Source organism: Carassius auratus, chromosome 46 (genome assembly GCF_003368295.1).
Source record: "Carassius auratus strain Wakin chromosome 46, ASM336829v1, whole genome shotgun sequence".
In the NCBI taxonomy this organism is placed as follows: Eukaryota; Metazoa; Chordata; class Actinopteri; order Cypriniformes; family Cyprinidae; genus Carassius; species Carassius auratus.
The window spans coordinates 7,421,393-7,445,795 of record NC_039288.1 but is presented as its reverse complement, the minus strand read 5'-3'; the positions used below and the strand labels follow the sequence as shown (position 1 = coordinate 7,445,795).

Here is a 24,403-nt window from a genome sequence, read left to right as displayed (position 1 = left end):
CCTAAATTGGCCCCTTTTCTTCCATATCCTGCATATCCCTTGCTCTTGATTATATGTGACTTCCTATGCCCCCCCCCCACCTCATCTCTCTCCTTTTCTTCTGCTCTTTCACTAAGTTCTGTCAGGGCAGATCATGTTACTCTCACAGTGAACTTTATTTTGTTTGCGGGTATCAGTTTCTCTCCAACAGTATCTGTTTCTATCTTCCATTTCTTTTCTGTTTTCTGTAAGGTTGTTGTGTTAACCAGTCCCTTCTGTGTCTAGCATAATAAGAGTGCTGTAGTTATGGTGGCTTTGTTCTAAACTAGCAAAAAAGAACCCTTGTTGTTGTGCTACAGGTTGTAATACGAAGTCGCCTGGACCAGAGCATGGAGGAGAGTCAGGAACTAAAGGTGGGCTTTCACAGTATTTTTGTTCTGGCCTAGGCTTTTATTTGAGAATCTAATATTTTTATTCATACGTTTTAAGTGAATCAGAAGTGACAATAAAAACATTTATGATTTTTAAAAGCATTCTCTTTAAAATAAATGCTTTTCTTTTGAACTTTCTATTAACCAAAGGATCTTGAAAAAGAAAATCATGTTTCCATGAAGATACGTATACACAGTGGAGATCAAAATAAGAGAACAACCTATAGTTTCCAGTTTCACTGCTTAGTCCTATTGGAAGCACAGTATAAAAGACCTAAATGAGATCTTTGTAAAAACTGATCAAAATTAGAGAACAGTTACAGATACCTCCAAGTTATTGGTGTTAATCTGGCACCTGGTGCTAATTTCCTTAATAACTGTATATGACAAACCCCGTTTAACTGGCAGAAGTCCTGCAATTTTCACTGAAATTGCAAGAAGGTGACTGAAACCCTGCAACAGGAGGTTGGCTGTCCTGATGAGGGCTAAAGGGATGAAGCCAGCCAGTGCCATTCGATCTGACAGAACAAACTATTTATTTACTACTATGTATGTGCTGATCTTGTCAAGTCCTGATGATTTTTTATGACCAATTCATGCTGTAAAGGCTCTTTATATTCTATTTGCATGCAGAGGGAGCTGTTGAGGTTCAAACAGGAGGCTCGCAACTTGCAGGGAGTGAAAGTAAGTCTTCCAAACTCCACGTCTATGAAATAAGACCCTCACACTTACATAATGAAGAATTCAACTTATTTATATTTCAGACTAATATAAACAAGTTAGATACATGAGTTGAGATTGATTAACCCCTTCTGTGTCACCAGGATGCTCTTCAGCAGCGAATGGCTGTGCAGGAGTCCTCAGTCCTGCAGCTCAAACAGGAACTCCTGCGCACCAGTATGGCCAAAGATGAGCTGGCGGGACAAAGTGTAAGCACATGCAACTGAGACCCGACATTTTTGTCTTTATGCTATGCATATCAATTTAGTTTCAGTTATATCATATATGAGACCAGTTGTCAGTTATTATCTGTCTATATTTTCTCAGGCTGAGCTACAGAGGAAGCTAGAGGAGAGGAACAGACTTCTCAGCGAATATAAGGCATGTCTTGTTTTGTATATACAAAACATAACGTTTATTAAAAGTATTTTATCATAATTAATAGTATGTTTTCTAATTCTACTTTTCATTCGTGTAGTTTCAGTTGTTTTTATATAACTTGTAGTGTTTAATATAACTTGAAGTGAATTAATTCATGTTTAATTTTGCAACCTTACAGGGTTAGTTCACCCAAATAGCGAAATTATATAATTAATAACTTACCCTCTTGTCGTTCCAAACCCGTAAGACCTCTGTTTATCTTCCAAACACAGTTTAAGATATTTTAGATTTAGTCCGATAGCTTTCAGTTCCTCCATTGAAGCTGTGTGAACGGTATACTGTCCATGTCCAGAAAGGTAAGAAAAACACCATCGCTCTCGCTCTGATCAGTGAATGCCTGTGCTCTCTCAGTGCTCTGCTATACGGGAACACGCGCTCTTCCGGCAGAAGTGCCCTAGGACCCATATAAGGAAATTCCGCTCCATCTAACATCACACAGAGCCATACTCGAAAAAAAACTTTCCGAAACTTGTGACAAACCGGAAGGAGTATTTTTGTTCCAAAAAGAGCGAGAACATACAACTTAATTTTTGAAACTTTGTCCATGTTTAGCATGGGAATCCAACTCTTTAACAGTGTAAAAAAACCTCAGTATGCATGAAATAGCATCTCACCCCCCCTTTAAGCTTCAGTCTTGTTACTAGTTTTTATTAGTAGCTTGTAGTGAATCTAAATTATTTTTTAAAGGGTACCTTGACTATAGTTTAAATTATGAGTAGATTAAAGAATACTTTTTTAAATCAAATGCTGATTTTAATAATAATGCTTTGCTAGTAATACCATATCTATTCCTATGACAAATGTAAACTTACAGAAAGAACTGGGCCAAAAGGATCGACTTCTGCAGCAGCAGCAGCTGAAGGTGGACGAGGCCCTGCGCAAGCTGACAGACAGCAGCAGCCAGCAGGTACGACATCAAACACAGTCCTGCAGACTCAACTAGCACAGCAGCTGCGAAGGAGAACTGCATGATGGGAATGGAAATGCAGGATACTTATTCATCTGTTGATTAATTTATGCATGTCAAGTAAAATGTACAGCTATTATTGCAAATTATTATTTAATGTAAAAATATATATACAAAAGTTCAACTTAAAACGTTTTTGTACATTTTCTAATTTAAAATTAATGTTTAAAATATGTAATAAAAAATAATTCAAATATATGTATAAAAATAGAAAATCATAATAAAAAATGCTTCTGGTATGCTTCTAGTTGTAAATGTAGGAGTTAAATGTAAATGTTTTTTGCAAATTTGCCTCATTCAGTAATATTAATATTTACAATGTCCAATACATATATAATAATAAAAAATGAAAATAGAAATATAAATCTTCAAGTACATGTTAATGTAATGTAGTATTGTATAAATGGATGTTAAACCGAAAGTAAATGCTATTGAATTTTATTTATTTATTTTTTATTTTTTATTTTTTTGCAGGTTAAAATGTCATTAGGGCAAATACAGACTAACTGCCTCAGCAGAGAAAAATCCTTATTGTTGAGCCCGAATAATTTAGCTGTTTACCTCATGATGTAGCTGAAGACTTCTGCACTTGCTTTTCTAGAACAGTTCAGTGTGAATGAGAATGTTTCTGTGTTTGTCAGGCTTGCCTGCAGAGGGAGCTGGAACACAAGGAGAGTATTCTCAAGGAGTTAATGAATCATGTGACAGAGGAGGTAACACGCCTAGAAATAATACACAATTCTCCCCACAGCTGTTTGTTTTCACATATTGCAGAGTATGTTTAGTGCTTCCATTATTTATTAAAGTTTCATGTAAAGACTTGTCTCCCTGTCATCTGTTTCAGCTTCCTGGCTCGCAAAACAATGGCTACTCACACCTACCCATCACAACATCAAAACAACACTGTGGGGTAAATAAGCCTGAAGCCTTTTTTACATTATTTTATATCTATAGAGATATATGTTATTGTTTCTCTTATAGACGGAGGAGCTGCAGTTAGTAAGAGATGCTCTGCATAGTCTGAGGAACAGCTTTGGAGGTCACGACCCTCAGCATCACACTCTGGACACCCTTGAGCAAGGTGTGGCCAGCCTGATGGATCGCCTCTATGACCTGGAAGCTCGCCACAAGCAGGAGAAGAGGGTATGAGGAATGTTTATCCATCCTCACACATCACACGTTTTGCAACTGATCTACATTGTCCCAGAATTCTTTTCTCAAATCAATCTGTTTCTTTGTAGACCCGAGGCAAATCTCCAGGACATAAAGCATCTCATTCAGATCGAGACTCCTGGACTCCTACTTCAAGTAAGCATTTATCTTAATCCCAAAACACATCAGTACAGGAAATGACAGAACGGTTAAAATAAAAATGAACATCATTTGTACTTGTGTGGTCTCTCAGTAGGTATATTGCTGGTTATTTAAAACTATGCACCAGTATCGGTATCGGGCCCGATACTGCACTCCTGTACTCATATTTGTACTCATTAAAATACTCCGATATCAAAAGCCAATACCGCACAATGCGTGAACAGTGTTGTGTCCAGACGAAGAAACACAGACAACAGAACAAAAGAGAGCAGAATGTAGTTATTAGATATTTAGGATGTCTTTGAAGTTGATGGTATGTAATTAATATAATGTTAAACATTAAAACATTCTAACGTAATACTAAGTTACTTGGGGGTAAGGAGAGAGAGCGAGAGCTTATCTACTTATGTTTCGTGATCTTGACTGTTGTTAGCTCACTTGGCACATGCATCATTTGGATTAAAACTAAATCGTAAATATAAAAACCAACAAAAAATGATAGGGGCATTAACTATAAACAACATTTATTTTAAACATCAAGCAAACACGACTTCATTTAAAGTGAAAATGTAACTAGCAGCATGTGTGAAATGCGCTAGGCTAATATGTGTCTTTCATTCTGCACCAATACTGAATAAAAGTGAATTAAAAATTAAATACCACAGAACAATAAAATGAACCGTGAGAATAACAAAAGCTTTTGAAATACATTTTAACAGGTATAATTAAGTGTTAAAATAATAATAATAATAATAATAATGAAATATCAGTTTACTAAATGAAGTCAACTGTGATTCCTTTTTTTTTTTTTTTTGGCTTCTTTACACAGTATTTTAAAAAAATTCAAATGTCATGAAAATACAGATATCGGTATCGCCAAGTTCCAAAAGTAAAAGTATCGGTATCTGACTGGTTCTGGAAAAAGTGGTATCGATGCATCCTTATTTAAAACGTTACTAAAGTGAAGAATCTCCTCTGCTCTCTTACAGAAATGGCTCATTCTCAGAGCAGCCCTGCGTTAAACTCTACAGCTTGCACCAAAGTCCTGTACTTCACTGACCGTTCCCTCACGCCATTCATGATCAACATCCCCAAGAGGTCAGTCAGACTCTGTTACACATATATGTGACTTGAGTGGATCTTCAGCCTTAAATCACTATAATGTAGTATACTTTAGATATGTGCTATGACATTTTTTATTGTCTTATGTCAACAGGCTTGGGGAGGTCACCCTGCGAGATTTCAAGTCTGCTGTAGATCGGGAAGGCAATTATCGGTACCATTTTAAAGCGCTGGATCCAGAGTTCGGCACCGTGAAGGAAGAGGTATTGCCACATAATCAGTCAACAGGATATTTTTTTCTTTATATATTCAAGCATCTAAATCAGTGGTTCTCAAAAAGAGAATCACTGAACTAAATTAAATCTAAATAAAATGTAACATTTGATGTGTAATGTATAAAAAGGACCTATGGCTTTTCCAAGGTGTTCCAGGATGACGCAGTGGTGCCTGGCTGGGAAGGGAAGATCGTAGCCTGGGTAGAAGAGGATCATGGTCAAAGAGGGTACTGCATGCATCCATACAACTGGTAGCACATCTGCTTCTCACCATTTTAAGCTCACTCTCTCTATTTTCCTTGACAGGACCTAACACAAGTCAGCAAGAAGCTGTCAAAGGAAAGAGAGACATCTGTGCCAAAATAGAATAACATAGATTTGTAACTCAAGTGTACAGAGGGTGGAGCTTTGGTGCCCTAAAAAGTCCCACCCACCTTTACTCTATCCTGCATGAGCTGAAAGGACATGGAGAATCATCAAAAGGATCACCAGATGGAGAGAGTACCATCTTCTGTCTTGCCCAGACCAGTATTTCTCAAACATATCTATGCAGAGGATGGGAGAAGAGGATTTCTGATCTCTTTTAGAGGTCTAGCCATAGAACTGACAGCCGTTCCAGCAAAGGCTTTATGAGCAGGCAAACACGTCACTGTGACAGAGGAGCCTTTTGTTTGTTACTGAAATTAGATGCTGGATTTTTCAGTTCGCCTGCTTTAAAGTAGGATCTGTCAGAGTACTTTTTTGTTGATTTTGATGAACCAAAATTGAAATAATTTTGCAGTGAATAGAGACAAGATATGTAATCTTGACTGTCAAGAGTATTCGTATAAAAAATAGTGTAGAAATGTAGTTCTGAATCTTAAGAAAGCTGCAACTATGTGAGTATAGAGCAGAAAGGAGTTTGGAGTTTTTTATCTTCGAGAAAGAGTTTCTCTAACACATATATTAGACAAATTCTTTCTGCAAAGGACCCAAGTGTTTTTCTTGTTTGATATAAGATCATACAATGTCATTCAATATGTATCTTGATCAGATTTAATAATGAATATTTGTCTGTATGCCATAAATGTGGTGAAATTACAGCTCGTGGTTTGGCCCATAGCACAACATAAAATGTAGTATACAGTAGATACATTGCAACATCACTGCAGGCTTTCAAGTGTAATTTTGGTAACTATCAGATGTGCCATTCAGCTGCAGTGATTTGAGTTTACAGGAAAGTGCCTGGAATCTGTTACAAAAGAGAGGTGACCAGGTTTGCCTTTTGCATTTTTTTTTTGTCTGTTTTATATTTATGTAAATATGTTCATATTTCAGAGAAAGAGTGAGGCATAGTGCCTTTACACTGTATAAATGATGTCCTATAAATACTGAATAATATTTAAAATATATGAAAATGGGCCCTTTGTATCCTAAAAAGGCACTCATCAGAGAAGCCTATAGCTAAGCAGAACCATGTTCGTTCACAATGGATGGTGATACAAGAGACTGTCTGCCATGACTGAATTTCTGCTTTACCCTCGTGATTACTGATGGTTGCCTTGCTGGTTGAAGAAGAATTATATTTGGTTTGCAAATAAACAGTTTGAACCAGTATACACCATGCATGTGTTTTTATTTGTGTTTTATTTTTTATAAACTCTTATTATTAAATGTAACCCATTTAATCAATATTAAGCGTTTTGTGTCAATTTAAAGAAGTGGTTAGCGAACAAAAAGTCTGTTTTCACTTTTTTTTTGTGTGCCAATATCAGTCCTGTTCATGACACTTTTGCTACAAAAAAATATTGTCCTCTTTTTTTTTTTTTTTTTTTTGCTATCTTTTACAGTCAGATTAGCAACAACATTCATAGGAAAAATGCAAACATTTCTGTCAGTGGACCATCAGACCATCATTTCATAATGTAAATAAAATATAAACATAAGCGTTAAAACATACATTCTCCTACCCCTTTATCACTATAAGTGTAGAATGTATAAAATATTACTTAAAAGGGTCATATGATGCGATTTAAATTTTTCCTTTCTCTTTGTAGTGTTACAAGCTCTTGGTGCATGAAGATGATGTGTAAAGTCACAAAGACTGAAGTATCAAATCCAAACAGATATTCTTTATCAAAGTTAAGACTCTCCCACTCCCCCTAAAACGGCTCATTCAAACACACCCCCACATGTTTACATCACTATGTGGAAATATTTGCTTAATGCCGCCCAAATGTTCCCGCAAAGAAAGAAGGTGTGGTTTCAGTAAAAGCAGCCTCTAGACGAAAGCAAAAGCACTTTATTTAGCCTTCCGAAAGTAGATGCATTTAGGAATCTTTAAGATTCCTTACAACAGAACAGCACTTGTCTCTCTAGTCTTTAGTGATTAGTATGGTTCTGGAATTTTTTTTTTTTTTTTTTGGCAAGGCTTTTTACTGTGTATTCTGTTATTCTTTTTCAGGATCTGAAAGATGAATCGAAAAGATCCATCTGACCATCATTATCTGCACGTTTGCTAACCACCTTTAGAATTTAGAATTTTACTGACTTCAGATTTTTTGAACGGTGGTTCATATGTTTACTTTTCTTATTTTCAGCCAGTTGTTTCAAATAACATGGCTTACTTCCTCTTCCCTGGCATTACTTGATGAAGCCAACAGAATTCTGGACATGGGTTTCACTGATACGCTCAAAGCCATTGTTGAAATCCTTCCAAAAACCTTCCACTCCTCTCTGCCACTCAAACCAGGTCCGTCAGGGATCTGGCCAGACTGAGCCTGAAGAACCCAGAGTATGTGCATGTCCACGAGCGAGCCAAGTTCAAGTAAGATCTTGATTTTAATAGTGTTTGTGTTGGGCATCTATGTTTGTGAGCCTGCTCTTAAAGAGATAGTTCACCCAAAATTGAAAACTGTGTCATTATTTACTCAACCTCATGTTGTTCCAAGCCTGTATGAATTTCACACATAAAAAATAGAAGAATGTTGTTAAACAATGTTCGATCCAAATTTTTTTCTCTATTGGGCGGACATTTCAGCCACCTGGGCCAAAACATTCTTAAACCAGACCTGTACAGCACAAACGCATACACACACACACACACACACACACACACACAAACTGTGTAACATCTAACTTTAATGTGCTATTTATATTTGATTTGACCCTTGAAGTCCCTTAGAAAAGTTAACCATGTCAAAAAAAAAAAAAAACATGGTTACTATAGTAAAACCATGGTAACCACAAATTAACCATGGTATTTGTAGTAAAACTGTGGTTAAAAAAAAAAATCTAATGCAAAAAATATTCTTTATTATAATAATATAATATAACATTAAATGTAATATGAAAAAATTAGGCAGATATTGCTCATGAATTACCTTTTAGAGGTCAATTATTTATTAGGCTTATAATATAATATAATATAATATAATATAATATAATATAATATAATATAATATAATATAATATAATATAAAAACTGAATAATTTAAACTGAGATCTGTAAGCTAAATATTTTCAAAGAATTTGACATTTGAATTCTTGTATATCTTGGTAAGTAAATATGTTTATCTAAACATCCCAGTTTGCGCACTAAACCTGTGTGTGACTGTAAATGTTTCTGAATTTAGTTATCATTCTGTGCCCATTGTCTGCTATTTCCTCCACTCAGTCAAGCCACTTTACTTTAAAACAATGTATTTTTTTTTTTTTTTTTTTCACATAATTTTGTTTGTTGGAACTCTTTTTGAGCTATTTCGTCCACAGCCATTAAAATATTTGGCACACATCATTCTCTTTCTAACTCTGTAGCGGTTTGCCCGAGCATTGCAATTATTTGCATTTACTAGAATTCAATCAAATAATTTTTTTTTTGCGTGTGTCCTGTGCGCAGCTTAGAGAGAACATTGTTGGTAACCAAACATTTGCGTGTACTCACCAACTTCCAAAGTATGAAAAAAAAAAGCAATTCTAAGAAAGTCATTGCCTACCAGCAACTTTTTGGTTACCTACATTCTTTACTTTTTCAGGTGATCAATACCTTTAATGTCAGTGGCTTTTAACATCATGGACATGAAGCTCTTAAACATTGATCTTCTCTGCAGTATTCCAGCCACTCTGGAACAGAACTATGTGGTGTGTGCGCTGCATCAGAAAGTCAACATGCTCTTCTTGTTTGGAGTCACCTTGCTGCAAAATGTAACAACTCAAACAGTTTCTTTTCAGAAGTACATCTCAGTGTCTGTTTTCATAAAATGCAGTGGCTGAAAAGTTTGAAACCATTTTTTTACATACATTTTTTTAACCAAAAATAAGAATTTAACAGTCATTTTTTATTTTTATTTCAAATGGTATTATGATTTTTTTTTGTTGTTGTTGTTTTTTTTGTTTTTGTTGTTGTTTAATTGTTTAGATGTTTAACTAAATGTCTTATGCTCATCAAGGCTGCATTTATTTGATCAAAAATATGTTATTCCAATATAAACTAATGGTTTCTATTTTAATATCCATTCAAATATAATTTATTTCTCTGATGAAAAGCTGAATTTCTGAAGATAAATCAGAATATTAGAATGATTTCTGTAGGATCATGTGACACTGAAGACTGGAGTAATGATGCTGAAAATTCAGCTTTACATCACAGAAATAAATTACATTTAATAAATAACATTATTTTACATCATAATAATATTTCACAATATAATTTTTTGTGTGTGTAGTTTTGATCAAATAAATGCAGCTTTGATGAGCATGAGAAACTCCTCTAAAAACATTAAACATCATTCTGATCCCAAACAAAGTACACTTAAAAACAGTAACATTTTGATATAATGTTTTAATTTACAACTCTTCTCTGTTGATAATTATTATGAGTACTGTTAGCATAATTCTATTATGTACTGTAATGCATTTCTGTTACTAATGCTGATTAGATGCATTGGTGTTGTTCTGCATGAGTAGGTTCAGTATTTGTTCCAGGTCTTCTGATCGTTGCATCCAGGAACCTCCATACTCGCTTTGCATGGCAAACAGCAGCAGATGAAGAGGGTGGAGGTTTATAATGACTTTGTCCACAAAACCTTAGCAGTCCTCTTTGCCACAGACATCGCTTCCAGAGGACTTGGTAATGGCAATTTATCCTGTGGACAAATGAACATATTGGCTTTAAATGACTGAAGCTAGTGATGTCAAATTATTATGTTATTTGCAGGCATGTTAGCAGATTGTCCTGTAAATAATTCTGTTTGATTGATAGCCGAAACTAAAAAGACATTTAATGGGGAAAAACGTTGTAAGACTTCCCTGCAGTGAACTGGGTGCTGCAGTTTGACTTTCCTGAAGATGCAAACACATACATCCACAGAGTTGGCCGAACAGCCAGGTAACAGTGCTCAACTGTTGTATTCTGTATTCAGTAATGGTTCATTTTTTCAAAAAGTATTGTGAAAACCTTAACCGGTATTTGACTTTTGCACAAGATTGTTTTATCTGTAACACTAGATGGCAGATTTGATCACTTCCATGTATTTAATACATATGGAAACAATGTTTACATTGGATTTCATTGTTCTCTCTAAGCTGTGATGCCTCTTTTTTCATTAGATATGATATTTATTATGTGATATAACTGTTCTGAGTGAGATAATTTTTTATCAAATTTCTTGGTAATGGCACTATAAAAAAGGTAACCCAAAATGGGCATAATTTAGTTAACCCTTACAAAAATTAACCATTTTTCAACCAGTTTTATTGTAGTAAAAGTGTAGTAACCATGTTTTATTGGCATTTTGATTACCATTTGACGATAGAAATCAAGTGGTAAATTTTTGTAAGTGACATCAAGGGTCAAATCAAATATGAGTAGCACATTAAAGTAAAAATATACACATTTATTGTCAGTGTGCTGCTGTACAGGTCTGGCATAAGAATGTTTTTGGCCAAAATGTCCACCCAGTAGAAAAAAGTTTGGATTAACATCAGCTATTGAGTTTTTTTTCATTTTTGGACTATGGTTTGACTTGTTACTGTCTCACCTTGAGGGCAAGTATTAGGCACTGGATAGCTACAGAAACATGTCAAGTTTCTCAGTGCTTAGACCAAGACAGCACACACCTGCTGTCCACCCAGCTGCCAGCTTCACTCTCTTTTCTTTTGTGTTACTCTTGTCTTTTTGGTGTGGAATCGATATTCTCAGTGACTCCCCTTCGTAGATCACCACCCTCTGCAGAAAGCTCATGAGCTTTAACATGAACACTCATAGAGCTAAGCATTTAAAAAAAGAGAGACATTTGTGTGAGAGGCCTGTATTGCAGCAGACCACCTAGTGTGACCTTAAAGGAATAGTTCACCTAAAAATTTGAATTCTAATTCTAAATTCTAAAAATTAATTCTAAAAATTAGAATGGACGCATGAGAAACAACAGGGGCGTAAAACTGCTTGGGGCGTATACGTATCTCCTGGCTCCAGGTCTGCAGCCTCCCCCTACTCAGCAATGACCCAAAGTAGCTATTGTGATTGGAGTAATATGCATTTCTAAGAATTCATTTGGACAAATTCAAAGGCACTTTTCTCAGTATTTAGATTTTCTTGCACCCTCAGATTCCAGATTTTCAAATAGTTGTATCTTGGCCAAATATTGTCCTACTGTCCAAGCCTTACATCAATGGAAAATGTATTTATTTATTAATTGACACTTAAGACGTAAGGTTTTGTGGTCCCGGGTTTACATATACATATAAATATACACAGTACACACATATATTATGTAAACACAAACTTTTATTTTGGATGTGATTAATTGATTTGACAGCACTATTAAGTTTTCACCCAATCACAATTACACTGGACCCTGTTTACACCAGCACTGACCACTTGACAGATGTTAATACCAGGTGTAAACAAGACCATTGCTTTAATCATTTGTATTAATTTGTTCTCAGGGTGAAACCCAGAGAAGTTGGTGTGCATCCAGCAGAAGTTGGAGGCCTTCCTGACACAGGAGAAAGAGCAGAAGGAACGAGCACAGAGGGTAAGGCCAGAGGAAACCTGACTTCCTGTGCATTCTGTCACACCTCGTCTCAAACACTAACGGCTGATGTTATATTGTAGAGCTGATCCATGCTTTTAGGATAATCTGATTGTCTGCCTCACGCTCAGGGCTGAGCTTTGCGAGTTTCATTATATAGAGAAGAACTGCATGAAATGTAATCGGGCAAATTGCTCCATGAAACGTCTGCTCGTGCACTCTCACTAATGTGTTTATCAGTTTTCAGATATTATCCTCCGTAATGCCTCTTCTCTTTTTCCCCCTCCTCTCAACGGCAGTGTTTTGTGTCCTAGCTCTGCTCAGTCAATCTGATGAAGAACAAAGACGTCTTTGATGCTTTCCAGCTCAAACTCCCAGAATATGCCATGTGAGTGGATGCTATGAAGCAATGCCCAGTACCAGCAGCCCTCTGTGGAAATGTGTTTGTGTGTGATGTGTGAATCCACTTTGAACACGCTCATGAGGACTGTATCTACATGTATCTGTATATTCAGCAAGTCATATTTAAGATCATATATGAACAGTTATCTTTTATTGAAAATTTGTTTATTAATATAAAAAATAGTCCAATAATATATAAATGTTTTAGGTTTTATAATCCTTAAAAAACAATCCTGTCTGCAAATGTAATTAAAATGTATCTGTCACTATATATTCAGCAATTATATTTATAATCATATTTGAACAGTCACTTTCCTTTAAAACAGCATATACCTGTTAATTTAAAAACATTTTACATTTTATAAATGTACATTTTATATATTATAGAATTTATATATATATATATATATATATATATATATATATATATTTTATTTTTAATAAACTTTTTGTTTGCAACTCTCTTTATAAATGTGGCAAAAATGGGTTATAAAAATGGGTTTTTAAAAATGCATTTGATCATTCAAGCTGTGTGATCTCATCACTGTCAGGTCACTGGGTTTGGCGATGGCGCATTCGGGTCCGTTTCTTCAACAAGGCCCAGCAACAGAAGAGTGGAGTGGTGCAGGATGACAGTGGTGCTGCAGGACACATGTCTGAATATGAGCTGAAGAATTTTAAAGCCCAACTCAAAGGAGAGCAGTCTAAGTCTCAATCCTCACAGTCTGAGGAAGAGGATGAGGAGGAGTCATTAAAGCCTGCAGCTCTCCTTTGTGGCTTTAATGAGGAGAATGAAGACAGCCAGAAAGATCTGGACCTACTGACTGTCAAGCATAAAGATGTGTTCAATATCAATGAAGAGAGCCAGGATGATGATGAGGTAAATAATAAAACACACATCTGGTGTAATTACAGTTATTGCACATTTCTGATGGGGTGTGCTTTGTGAACACAGGAATTATTAGCAGACAAAGGGTCCCAATTCAATATAAATGGTTGCCTAAGGCAATTTCATGACTGTATGTTTGATTTTATGTAGAGATGTTCCGATACCCTTTTTCTCTTCCCGATACCGATTCCAATACCTGGGCTCAGGGTATCGGCCGATACCGAGTACTGATCCGATACCTGGGTGTATATCTGTATATACAGCTGTATATACTACTAGCCCTGTGTAAATTGCTAGAATTTTTTTATGGTGTGCTTCAGACAGATCCCTCAATAAAACATGAACAAATACATGGTGAACTACTGTATTTATTACAGTATTTTTATTATCTAACATGAATTTGACAGTATTATTTATTTTCTTATGCAAAAAAGAACTTCAAATGCAGCCAAAAATCTAACACCGCAAACTAAAAAAGGTATTTAAGTTTTACAATATAACTGTATAAAAAAACTGCAACAAATAAGTCTAGGAATATAAAAAAAGATCTATTAATCAGATAATCTCTAACAAGTAAAAAACAAGTAAAAAACAAGCAACCATCTAGGCATAATTATTATTATTATAGAGATGTATTATTATTACTGTAGGCTACAACAGTAGCTTTATATATTGTCAATTTACTCATGTAAACCAAACATTTATTTTAATGGGCTGCCATGAAGATCTTTGAGTGTCAGTGTTTATGATATGACAGTATTCTCAAATGAAACGGTAAATTCTCATGAAGTGACGGTTTATGCGTTCGTGTCCTCATGACACACAGCAGAGACTACAAAACAGCGAGCTCTCGCGCATCTGTGCCAGTCACCCACAGAGATGTAGATTTTGCGGGAGTAATATTTAAATAGTATTTTGCAGTTTAATATTCACAGACACTAGTATATATTCGGCTACTGTCTGGAGCCCTGCGTTTTGACTTACACGGAAGCGACTGAACGCAGTTGCCGGTACTGAATATACTCGAGAGTCTGTAACTACCGGTACTACAGAGACATACTGCTAACCACTGATCTATAATATAGTAGCGGCTTCACTGTCTTTTGGCAGTTTAGAATGTGATGAGTGATCCAGTCATATATAGATAAGGGCTGCTAACGCGTTTTCATTTCTTCTTCGCTGCTCTAAACAGGGGTTGCTTGTGGCAACACAGCACAACTTCCTGTGTTTTCAATGCATTTTGAGCAGCGAAGAAGAACCGTGCAGCGGTTAGGCAAAGCTTGCGGTCATAACTAGGTCTTTTTTAAGAAAATGGTATCGGATCGGTATATGGGTTCATGTACTCGCCGATGCCGATGCCAGAATTTGTTGTGGTATCGGAGATATTTCCGATACTAGTATCGGAATCGGAACAACTCTAATTTTATGCACCTGCTAGTAATAAGTGGGACTGAAATTGCCAAAACTGTTAATTAAAACAAAATGTCTGCATACTTTTGGCTGTATAACAGAATAATAGTCACATTTTGCCCTGCAGAAACAGGACATTACTGAATCCATCATTTTCATCTATTTTAACATAACTCAGGACTTTAAGAATACAGAATCACAAACAATGTATAAAAAGGTTTGAATACAAATTACAAACTTCAGTTTTATCCTCAGCTTGAAAAATGGAAAATAATTAATGCAGCTTATCTTTGTAACTGTGGGAAAAATGTGTTTTTCACAACCACCTTGAATCTTCCTCCTAACATCTCGGCTGTTGTGACCCATTGCACTGTGATTCAGAAGGGCTTCTATTCTAGTTCTGTGCACTTTGCATTTAAAGCGCATTATTTTAATTGGCCTGCAGATATGAAGACATGCTAAATTATGTAACACTTCTTTCAATATGCCTTTGAGACACATGACTCCTGTGCAAGCCTGGCAAGTTTATGAAAGACGCAGACCTGTGAGTCAAGTCAAAATTGCCTGATGTGTCTTGAGGCTCTACAATCAAGAACTACAGTACAGTCAGATATATCATTTTAAAATAATATTAAAATAATTTCAAAACTTTCCATACAGCTACTTTGCCAAAATAGGACTGTCTTTTGTGTTAATGCAATGATATATTTTAATGGTATTATTGAAAATGATTAATTAAAAATTTAAAATGTATTTTAAGGAATAATGCATCTTTAAATTGACCAAATAATACAGTAAAGACATTAAAAATAAAATTCAGCTTTTATAGTTATAGTTTCCTCTTTTTTTTTAGGACACAGATGCTAAGGCCAAGAATAAGAAACAAAAGGAATCTAAATTCACAGATGCAAAGAAAATGCAAGAAAACTTCAAGGCCAACACTAAGAAGATCTTCACTGAGGATGGAGAGGTTTGTGTTTTCTGATTCACATTACTGAGATTCATAAAAGCAGTGTAAATTAACAGGAGGATGAGGAGATATCTGGCATTAACATGGAAGCAGCCAAAGAGCGGCTCCGCAAGTTAGACAAGGAGTTCGACAAAATCGAGTACCGTCATAAAATCAAGGACAAACATTGGGTGAGATTGATTGTACATCATATTTTCCATCCTCCTGGTTCATGCAAAGTCCATATAGCTCCTCCTTGAATCTGAAGGCTTCTTTGAATCCCTTTATTTATTGTGCTCACCTCCAGGTGTTCATATTAAAGTAATATTGAAGAAGCTGAAGGCAGTGGGCAATCGAAAAGACACTCTGGCCCTGTGGCTGGTGCTCCTACAGGTCTGGGCAAATCGAAATATCTGAGATGCCTGTGCAGGCAGCGTGGCTTGAAGCTCCAGGCATGAGTGCTGAGATTGGGCCTCTGACTTATTTGAACAAGCTTTTAAAGGATTGCTTTCCAGAAAAATCACACTATTTGCATCATTCCAGCACAGAGTGTTTTCTCGTTAAGAGTCAAGTTTGGCGAAGTGCATCTCTAGTTTTGTGTCTGATGCTGTTTTCAGCTTATTTATTTATTTATTTTGAAATCGATCCCTGGGAGTGTGTAGCTCAGTGAGAAGGCACAGAAGTAATTGGATCTATTTCTATAACTGGACACAGAGCAGATGAGCACCATGTTCTTTATGTCCTATTTCGGTGACCTCCAGTTAAACCTAGAGTTAGTTTTTAGTAGATTTTTGCTGTTTTCCACTTTTTTATATAATGATAGTGTACCGGAATGGCAGGAGCTGAACTTACAATATGCTCAGATGAACACAATGTTTAAATATGTCTGCTAACCATTAGAACAGGTTTTTCTAAACTGTAATTAAATCATAAAAGTGTTAAGCTAACAAAAAATCTAAATAAAATGCTAACTCAAATGTTTTACAAGCAATTATTTAATCATGAAAATGTAAAATGAAAATAAATATTTTTTTTCTAATTGAAACACTCAAAATTGAACACTTGCTAAAAATAAGAAATTAAAATTGTAATTGTTTTCCTGCATGTCATATGACTATTTACCTACATCAGAGAATGGTAAACATGCAGATGTGTCATGGCTGGGTTTTTACCAAGCATTTAAGCAGATGAGTCGTCATTGAAAAGCAAACATTAAAGTCAACCTTTTTTTTCTGCATGGTATTTTTTTTTATCAACTTTATTTATATATTTATATATATATATAATCTCTGAAACCATACTCCTGTTCTTCTGAGAATCACTTACACTTTGCATGTTATATGATAATGTTCTCCAATAGCCAACAGCTATTCAGCCCACTCTCATTCAGGTCAGCTCTATTCTAGTATGTAATAGCCATTTTTTATCTAATCGAATAATCTATATTGCTCAGAAATACATTGTTTTGAAATAAATTGTTTTACAAACTTTATTCTTGTTGATTTAATCAGTTTGAATATTTGGCTCTAGTTTAAAAAAAAATGTATATACATAGTATTCGTTGTCCATGTTAACCCAGGAAGGTAGGTTTTATATATTTCACTTCTCACCCAAGCTAAAACTACAATAAAAACATGCTGGTGCCAGTCTCTCCTGCTGACATTCAAACTGGCATACAGTAAAAACTATTTTTTCCCCTTTTTTCTCTGAAAAGCACAATGCAGAAAAAAATTGCCTTGTGTCTGTGAACGTTCCTGTGAAAAGTCTAACCATCCTAATCTATTTTGATTTTGTGCTGTCAGAGACTTTGAGAGGCAGCTACCCAGTAATCCATCAGATACATGCACATGCTCATTAATCAGACACACTAGGCTTGCTGGTGCCTTTGTGCTTCATATTCTCTCATAGAGTCTTTATTACTCCAGCAGAACAGCATTTGTAGTTGAACCCTGAGAGTTACAGAGACTAACATAATGCAAAAGAGTTTTTCTGTTTCTTTAAAACTGACGGGTTTTTCTGCATGTGATGCGTGCCAAGTCAGAAACTCTGTGTGATCAAGAAGTGTCAGTAAAGTTTAACATTAAAAGTACGCTTAGACCTTAGACCTCATAAGCCATTAATATCAAACTTTTTTTTTATAAGTAGGTAGTTTCATACAGTACCACATTGTTCTTGCCGGATCTGTAGGAGGATAATAACCTATTTATAGAGTTGTTTAGATAGAAGAGTGTTTCTGGCTTTTTCAAATATGCTCTGGTCAGGATCACACTTAAGCTTTATTAATTATAGCTTTTTTATTTATTAAAGAATTGAAAGAACTATTATAATTAACTAAAACTAAAAGCGAAAAAGAGATGTCATTTGGAACTAAAATAACACTGGAAGAAACACCGAAAATTTTCCTAAATAAACGATCACTTTTGCATTTTATAAGAGCAACCAGGAACAGCCATGGCAAGCATTGTAATATCTGCTCAAAGTAATAGTGAAGTTATTTGAAATTAAAGGGGGGGTAAAATGCTATTTCATGCATACTGCATACTACATACTTTTTTACACTGTTAAAGAGTTGGATTCCCATGCTAAACCTGGACAAAGTTAAAAAAATTAAGTTGTACGTTTGAAGGAGTATTTTTGTTCCAAAAATACCTTTTCCGGTTTGTCACAAGTTTTGTAAAGTTTTTTTCGAGTATGGCTCTGTGTGACGTTAGATGGAGCAGAATTTCCTTATATGGGTCCTAAGGGCACTTCTGCCGGGAGAGTGCGCGCTCCCGTAGAGCAGAGACATTCACTGATCAGAGCGAGAGCAAAATTTCACAAAAGTGTGTTTTTGGTTGCCAGGGCAAGACAACCCTGCACAGATTACCCCCCCCCCCCCCCCCCCCCCCCCAAAAAAAAACAGCAATAAGGGACCAGTGGATGGATTTTATTTTTACAGAGAATCAACGGAGTTGTGCAAGTGTTTGTGTTTGTTCCCTGCATTTCGAAGATGCTTGTTTTACAAACAAGGCCCAGTTTGACGACGGATTTGCGTATCGTTTATTTCTTAAGGATAATGCAGTCCCAACGAAAAAGGGTCACGATCGTGTGTTGGAACCGCAGACGACATAAAGTGGAACTTAGTCATTTTCCAAAACCGCTAAGCAAATATATATAGTTTCAATACATACCACATAGAGACGTCCTGCTGTAGTCGTTGATGCTGCTGCACTGCAGTTTCAGCCTTGGGATCTGATTCTGGATCATAAATAAACGGCTGAATCTGACTGTTAGCCATGGTTTGTTTTGGATGATGGTTTTTTCCTCACGGTAATGTCACAGCTCCCAAATTCTCTCAACGCAAAAGCCTACTGGCACTCGTGATTCTTTAGCTCCGCCCACACGTCACGCCTCCAGCCGGTCGTGTTTTTCCGGGGAAAAAATCGGTATCTTTCTCTTATAAATATAATAAAACTAAAGACTTTTTGGATTTATGAAGGATGCAGTACTACTCTATAGGTACTCAAGATTAACAGGAGATTGAGTGAAAACGAGCATTTCACCCTACCCCCCCCCTCAAGTGTTTTCATAAAAGAAAATCTTTAATGGAAATCTTTAATGGCAACCCACCACTGTCACTGACTTTGATTTTGTGGCACTGATATTTGTTCAGTGGTGTATCCAAGTGAAGCCATGGATACGTTTCCACATTTAACGTCATTTGACATTTAGAGAGTAATGAAAAGCCAATGAAATGCACTTGACATTGGTTTTATTACACTCTCAGCGCTCTGATTTCTGTACAACCCTCAACCTCTAAATATTCCCTGTCTCCCAGACATCTGTGAGTCACTAGTAATATGTGTAGTTGTATCTGGCAGTCCAGTCGCCCTTCATTTTGGAAAGTGACACAAGATAAACATCAAACCCTATTCATTCTCTCTCCAAAAGAAATGCAGAGCACTGAAGTTAAATTGTGCTTTCTTTTCCCTGAGTCTGTGTAATCATTTCAACCCCTGGCTGTTTGGCATGTTAATGAGACTGTGCCCTGACCAAATCTGAGTACCTGAGCACCTGTTTATCAAGTTGTTTCTGTTTTCCTTTCGTTTTCAACAGGAGAAAAGACTGAAGGAGAAAGCAGCTCGAAGGGAAGTGAACAAACAGCATAAAGAGGTACGTCAACCTTAGCTCAAAATCATCCTGAAAGCTCTTACTAGCTGGATGTTAATGATGAGAGATATGTTTGTGAATTAAAGCAAATTCGAGGATTAGAAAGAACCATAAAATGGTTTGTGGTTTGAAATGAGGAATTCCTGTCATAGGATGAGAGATGCCCCTCAGTCTCTGGCGTTTCCCTCCGGTAACGCATGATTCACAGGATGGCAGCTGTCATGTGTCCCGTCTCTCTCTGCCTGTCCTCGCTGGGGGATTGAGCTCTGCGCATCCATATGGAAATGCAGCTGCTGCTCTCCTCTCGTTTGTCATCTGATCAATTCAGCAGTCTGTCCAAGAACGTGTGACTATTCATCACTACCCTAACAATGAATCTCAGCGCTCTTTTAGCATTCACTCATTCCTTCGACTGGTGGTCGATCTGTCCATCATTACACGTGGTCCAAATTAATTTAGAGAGCTACTGAATCGCCCTTTTGACAGCATGTGCTGCAACAGATAGCAGTGCAGCGTCATTTCCTCAGTTTCACTTCTTTTGGTGCTCCTCTTGAGACGTTTGGCAAAATAGATGGACCCTTCAGAGTAGGGCTGGGCGATATATCGCATGCGATGACCACGCTCATCTAGTCAGTAAAGCCTGTTCCCTGATTAGTTTTAAATCTTTATCACCTGCTTCCAGATGGAGGGGCATTTAATAGACAGAGCCATAGATCACTGACAAGCTACACAATTTCGTGTTCATTATCGAAGACAATACATCTGCGATAATGAACGTGATATGGTGTAGCAATTGTTGCATCCAGTGGGGACATGATTACTGATTATAATGACTTAAACTGCCCCAGTTTATAGAAACAGACACTGGCGTTGTAGGCTACTCCCAGAGGAAACAGTCCTGATCTTCCGCAAAATACGCTGCACATATCTGAAACTTTACAGATCTTCTTTATGCACCAAGAGCTTGTAACTCTCCAAAGAGAAAGGAAAAATTTAGATCACATCATATGACACCTTTAATATAACTCAATTCGTTTACAGAAACCTTTAAAATTTGGGGTCAGTAAAGATTTTTTGTTTTGATGTAAAGAAGTCTCTTATGCTTACCAAGGCTGCATTTATTTAGAATAAAAATACAGTATAAACAGTTAAATATTATTACAATTTTGAAATAACTGCTTTCTCTTTTAATATATTGTAAAGTGATCTTGGTGTCATATTTTACAATTAAAGATAATTGTCTGGTGTGCTTACATCTATACACCTTTCAATTTTTAAGGCTTTGATCAAATGCATGACAGATGGATCATTGTTATTCTTGATGAAAAGCACAACAACATAACTAGTAGGTGACAATGACAAACTAGCTTTCATATTGTTTATTAACAAAAACGAATAAGATGAGGCATGGCATACACCACATGCTGCATTATAAATCAACTAATAAATAACAGAAAGTTTAGCACACATAGACGCGTCTGTTCAAAGTGCAGGTCTGTCAGCAGAATTCAGATGGGTCTTACAAAGCAGGATTAGATTACAGCACAGACAGAGGTACCTCTCAATACAGAGCATCCTGTACCTGAACAGACCTAATATCAGGTCTGAGCACAGATATACGCGGTCCCCTAAACAAATCTTTGACAGCAAATGGCTGTTTTACACAAGATTATTCTGGCCTACTACCACCCACTAAGACATGAAGATGACCTGTAAAGTGACCAAGCACAGTTCATTTTATATGTTTTTATTTTGTTGCTTTATCTGAAATAGATCATACCACAATATAAGCCTGGCACAGACGATTCAGTCTCACCATGTGGATGTAGATTTATGGTGTTTTGTATAAGAAACCAGGTAGAAAACCGTTTGGCCACAGGTATTTGTTTTTCTCTGTCTTAAACCAATGGACAGAGTGTCAGAACGCGGGGTCAGGCCGTACCCCACAGACCGTACCAGGATTGAGAAGTTTCCTGAGGGCACAGCAAAGTCAGTCTGGGGGTGGAGCAGACCAGTCAGGAAAAGCTGGTTGTGACCGGCCCAAGGTCTGAGTTGTTAGGCTTTTGAAACTTTTAATGAACAAAGACAGGGCTGGAATCGATTCTTTCATTTTCACTGGAGGAAAAGGACACTCTTTGGTTATAAATGATCAAAGAGCTCTCTTATTTTAAGGAGATAGTATCCATTAAACAGGATGTTAAGTACCTCTAATGGCCACAAGTACCTAGAGAGATCTGTTTATTAGCATTCTCAGCTCTTGCTGAACCCCTTCAGATGCTCAGTTTTGTTATTTAAAGTTTGGTTAATACAGATGTCACTGGGCAGTACCTTCAAAAGGACATTTTTGCACCTTATTTGCCCCTAAACAGTACATAGACGTTCCTTAACATTACACATTTTACAAGATTACTACACTAAGATACTAATATGCAGCTTTTAGGGGTAGATAAGTTACTACGTCTTCAAAATTGAAACGATAGTCAACTTAAAAATGTACTTTCTGTCATCAGTTATCCACCAAAAGATCGTTCCAAGCATGTATCACTTTCTTTTTTTTTATCTGTGAAACATAAAAAACGAAATCTTGCAGAAAGTTGGTAACTAAACCGGTTTCGATTTCCATTGTATTCCTTTGTACAAAAAAATACATTAAAAGTCATAAGGAATCTGAACTGTTTGTTTTTTTAACATTGTTCAAAATATTTTCTATAGTGTTAACAGGAAAATGAAAAAAGAATCATACTATAGGAAACTGGCCACACAGGAGAACTAAAAACTGATGATGAGGAGGAGGAGGAGGTGGTGGTAGCATATCTGTCAGATGCCGATGAAGAATTTGACCCCAGCACACTTCCTGACCCCGACAAAGTTTTCAACTCTGAGTCCTCAGATGAGGAAGAAGGGTAAAAATAAAGTTTTTGTGAACAACATGAATGACTTTCATCACTTTCAAAGGTCGTGCAGCAATTTCATCTCTCAAACCTCTGATTCATCACTATAAATACAGATTTTATGGTATGTAAATACGGGTTTTTCATGAGAAGCTTGGAGCAGTAAAAAAAAGGCACAGGACATGGCATAAAGGATATTGATCCTCTAAAATACAAAGTTTCCAATTATGCACAGCTTCAAAGTGAATGCCTATATTTGAGCGTTGAACCAAATATCACATTTTCCCCTTATCAATCCGTGAATTGTGGAGGTATGCAGGCCTTTGTGCTAGTGGAAAACCATTACATCAGTAAATCAAGCCAATCAGTCCGACACCACGTCACGTGGCCATAATTATTCTGAAATGAGGAATTGATTCTTCTGATACTTAATTACCACCTGTGCTCTCTCAGCTCTCTCTCTGCTTGTATTGAGTTTGTAGCGTTCGATTAGGCTCAGGCATGCTGATCCGGTGTTCTTTTTTTACGGAGGTCCGCTACAGAATTGCCTCTCGGAGAAGGAATCCCTCTACAGGGAAAAATGATTCATGATGATTAATTTTCCACATGGCAGCATTAAGCACAGATCTTTTAGCTGGCTGTAGATAATCTATAAAATGCATAATTACATCTAGATTTAAAGTGAGAGGCAGGATCATATGTTATGCATTGTTTTCTTTTCTCTCTCACCCTCTCTTTCTCACACTTGCTTTTCCTCTTTCATTCAGTCCTCTATTGCAAAACCCAATCATGTCCTTTGTCACATGATCAACACCATTCTTCTTTCCATCTGTCAGCCTGCACCTTTATGTTTCTGTTTTTTTGTGATTCATCCATGTACACGCATTAAGGACACTCACCGACACACAGCGTCCTTAATGCGTAATGAAGCAGTGCAGGTGATATGGCACAGACAGCAGCAGCGGCTCTGATTAATGACTTGGTGCGGTGTGTTTACTGCATGGCTACACTTACTGAATGCAGGAGAGGCTCCGGCGCTGTAAATCTCTCTTTCTTCCTCTTCCTTTGGCTCACTCACCCATTTTCTCTTCCGTCATATCAGAGGCTGGAGTTCGGGACAGGAGCCAGAGGCATCACTAAAAATGAGCTCTTTAATGTTGCGATACCCATCTCCCACCTTTGCTGTCTTGACAGTTACCCCCCTCCCATAAATCTAATGGGATCTTATTGGCCCTGCTCCACCTCTGCCCCTGCCAATGCTTTGTGACCTGAATTGCAAGATGCTGTACAAATCTTTGGAAATGTTCCTTAAAGGGAGAGTGTAGTTGCAATGAATGCTGAGTTACAGTAAAATGAATGAGTGGTCCATCTGTGAAGGTTCATGTCTAAGCTGTGAATCTTTTCAGTGAATCAGTCAATCCAGTCAAAAACATTTCTCAATGATTCATTCTTAAGTTTAACTGACTCGTTGATCCTGTTGCAGCAGTTAACAGATATAGTGGGGATCCAACAAC

The 24,403-nt window shown here is 36.7% G+C and overlaps 1 protein-coding gene and 1 pseudogene across 5 annotated transcripts in view; both read left to right on the top strand.

The window, feature by feature from the left end:
* Positions 1-6,785, top strand: part of LOC113064025 (dixin-A-like) — a 23,218-nt gene extending 16,433 nt beyond the window's left edge. For all 5 annotated transcript variants that reach the window (XM_026234530.1, XM_026234531.1, XM_026234528.1 and 2 more), the window contains 13 exons: positions 339-392; positions 1,044-1,094; positions 1,235-1,339; positions 1,458-1,511; positions 2,386-2,478; positions 3,180-3,251; positions 3,383-3,448; positions 3,520-3,681; positions 3,780-3,846; positions 4,842-4,950; positions 5,069-5,177; positions 5,337-5,416; positions 5,496-6,785. In XM_026234530.1, coding sequence (XP_026090315.1) covers positions 339-392; positions 1,044-1,094; positions 1,235-1,339; positions 1,458-1,511; positions 2,386-2,478; positions 3,180-3,251; positions 3,383-3,448; positions 3,520-3,681; positions 3,780-3,846; positions 4,842-4,950; positions 5,069-5,177; positions 5,337-5,416; positions 5,496-5,502 — 1,029 coding nt within the window. In that variant the 3' untranslated portion in view covers positions 5,503-6,785. The remainder of the gene's footprint in view (positions 1-338; positions 393-1,043; positions 1,095-1,234; positions 1,340-1,457; positions 1,512-2,385; positions 2,479-3,179; positions 3,252-3,382; positions 3,449-3,519; positions 3,682-3,779; positions 3,847-4,841; positions 4,951-5,068; positions 5,178-5,336; positions 5,417-5,495) is intronic.
* Positions 6,645-24,403, top strand: LOC113063640 (probable ATP-dependent RNA helicase DDX10; annotated as a pseudogene).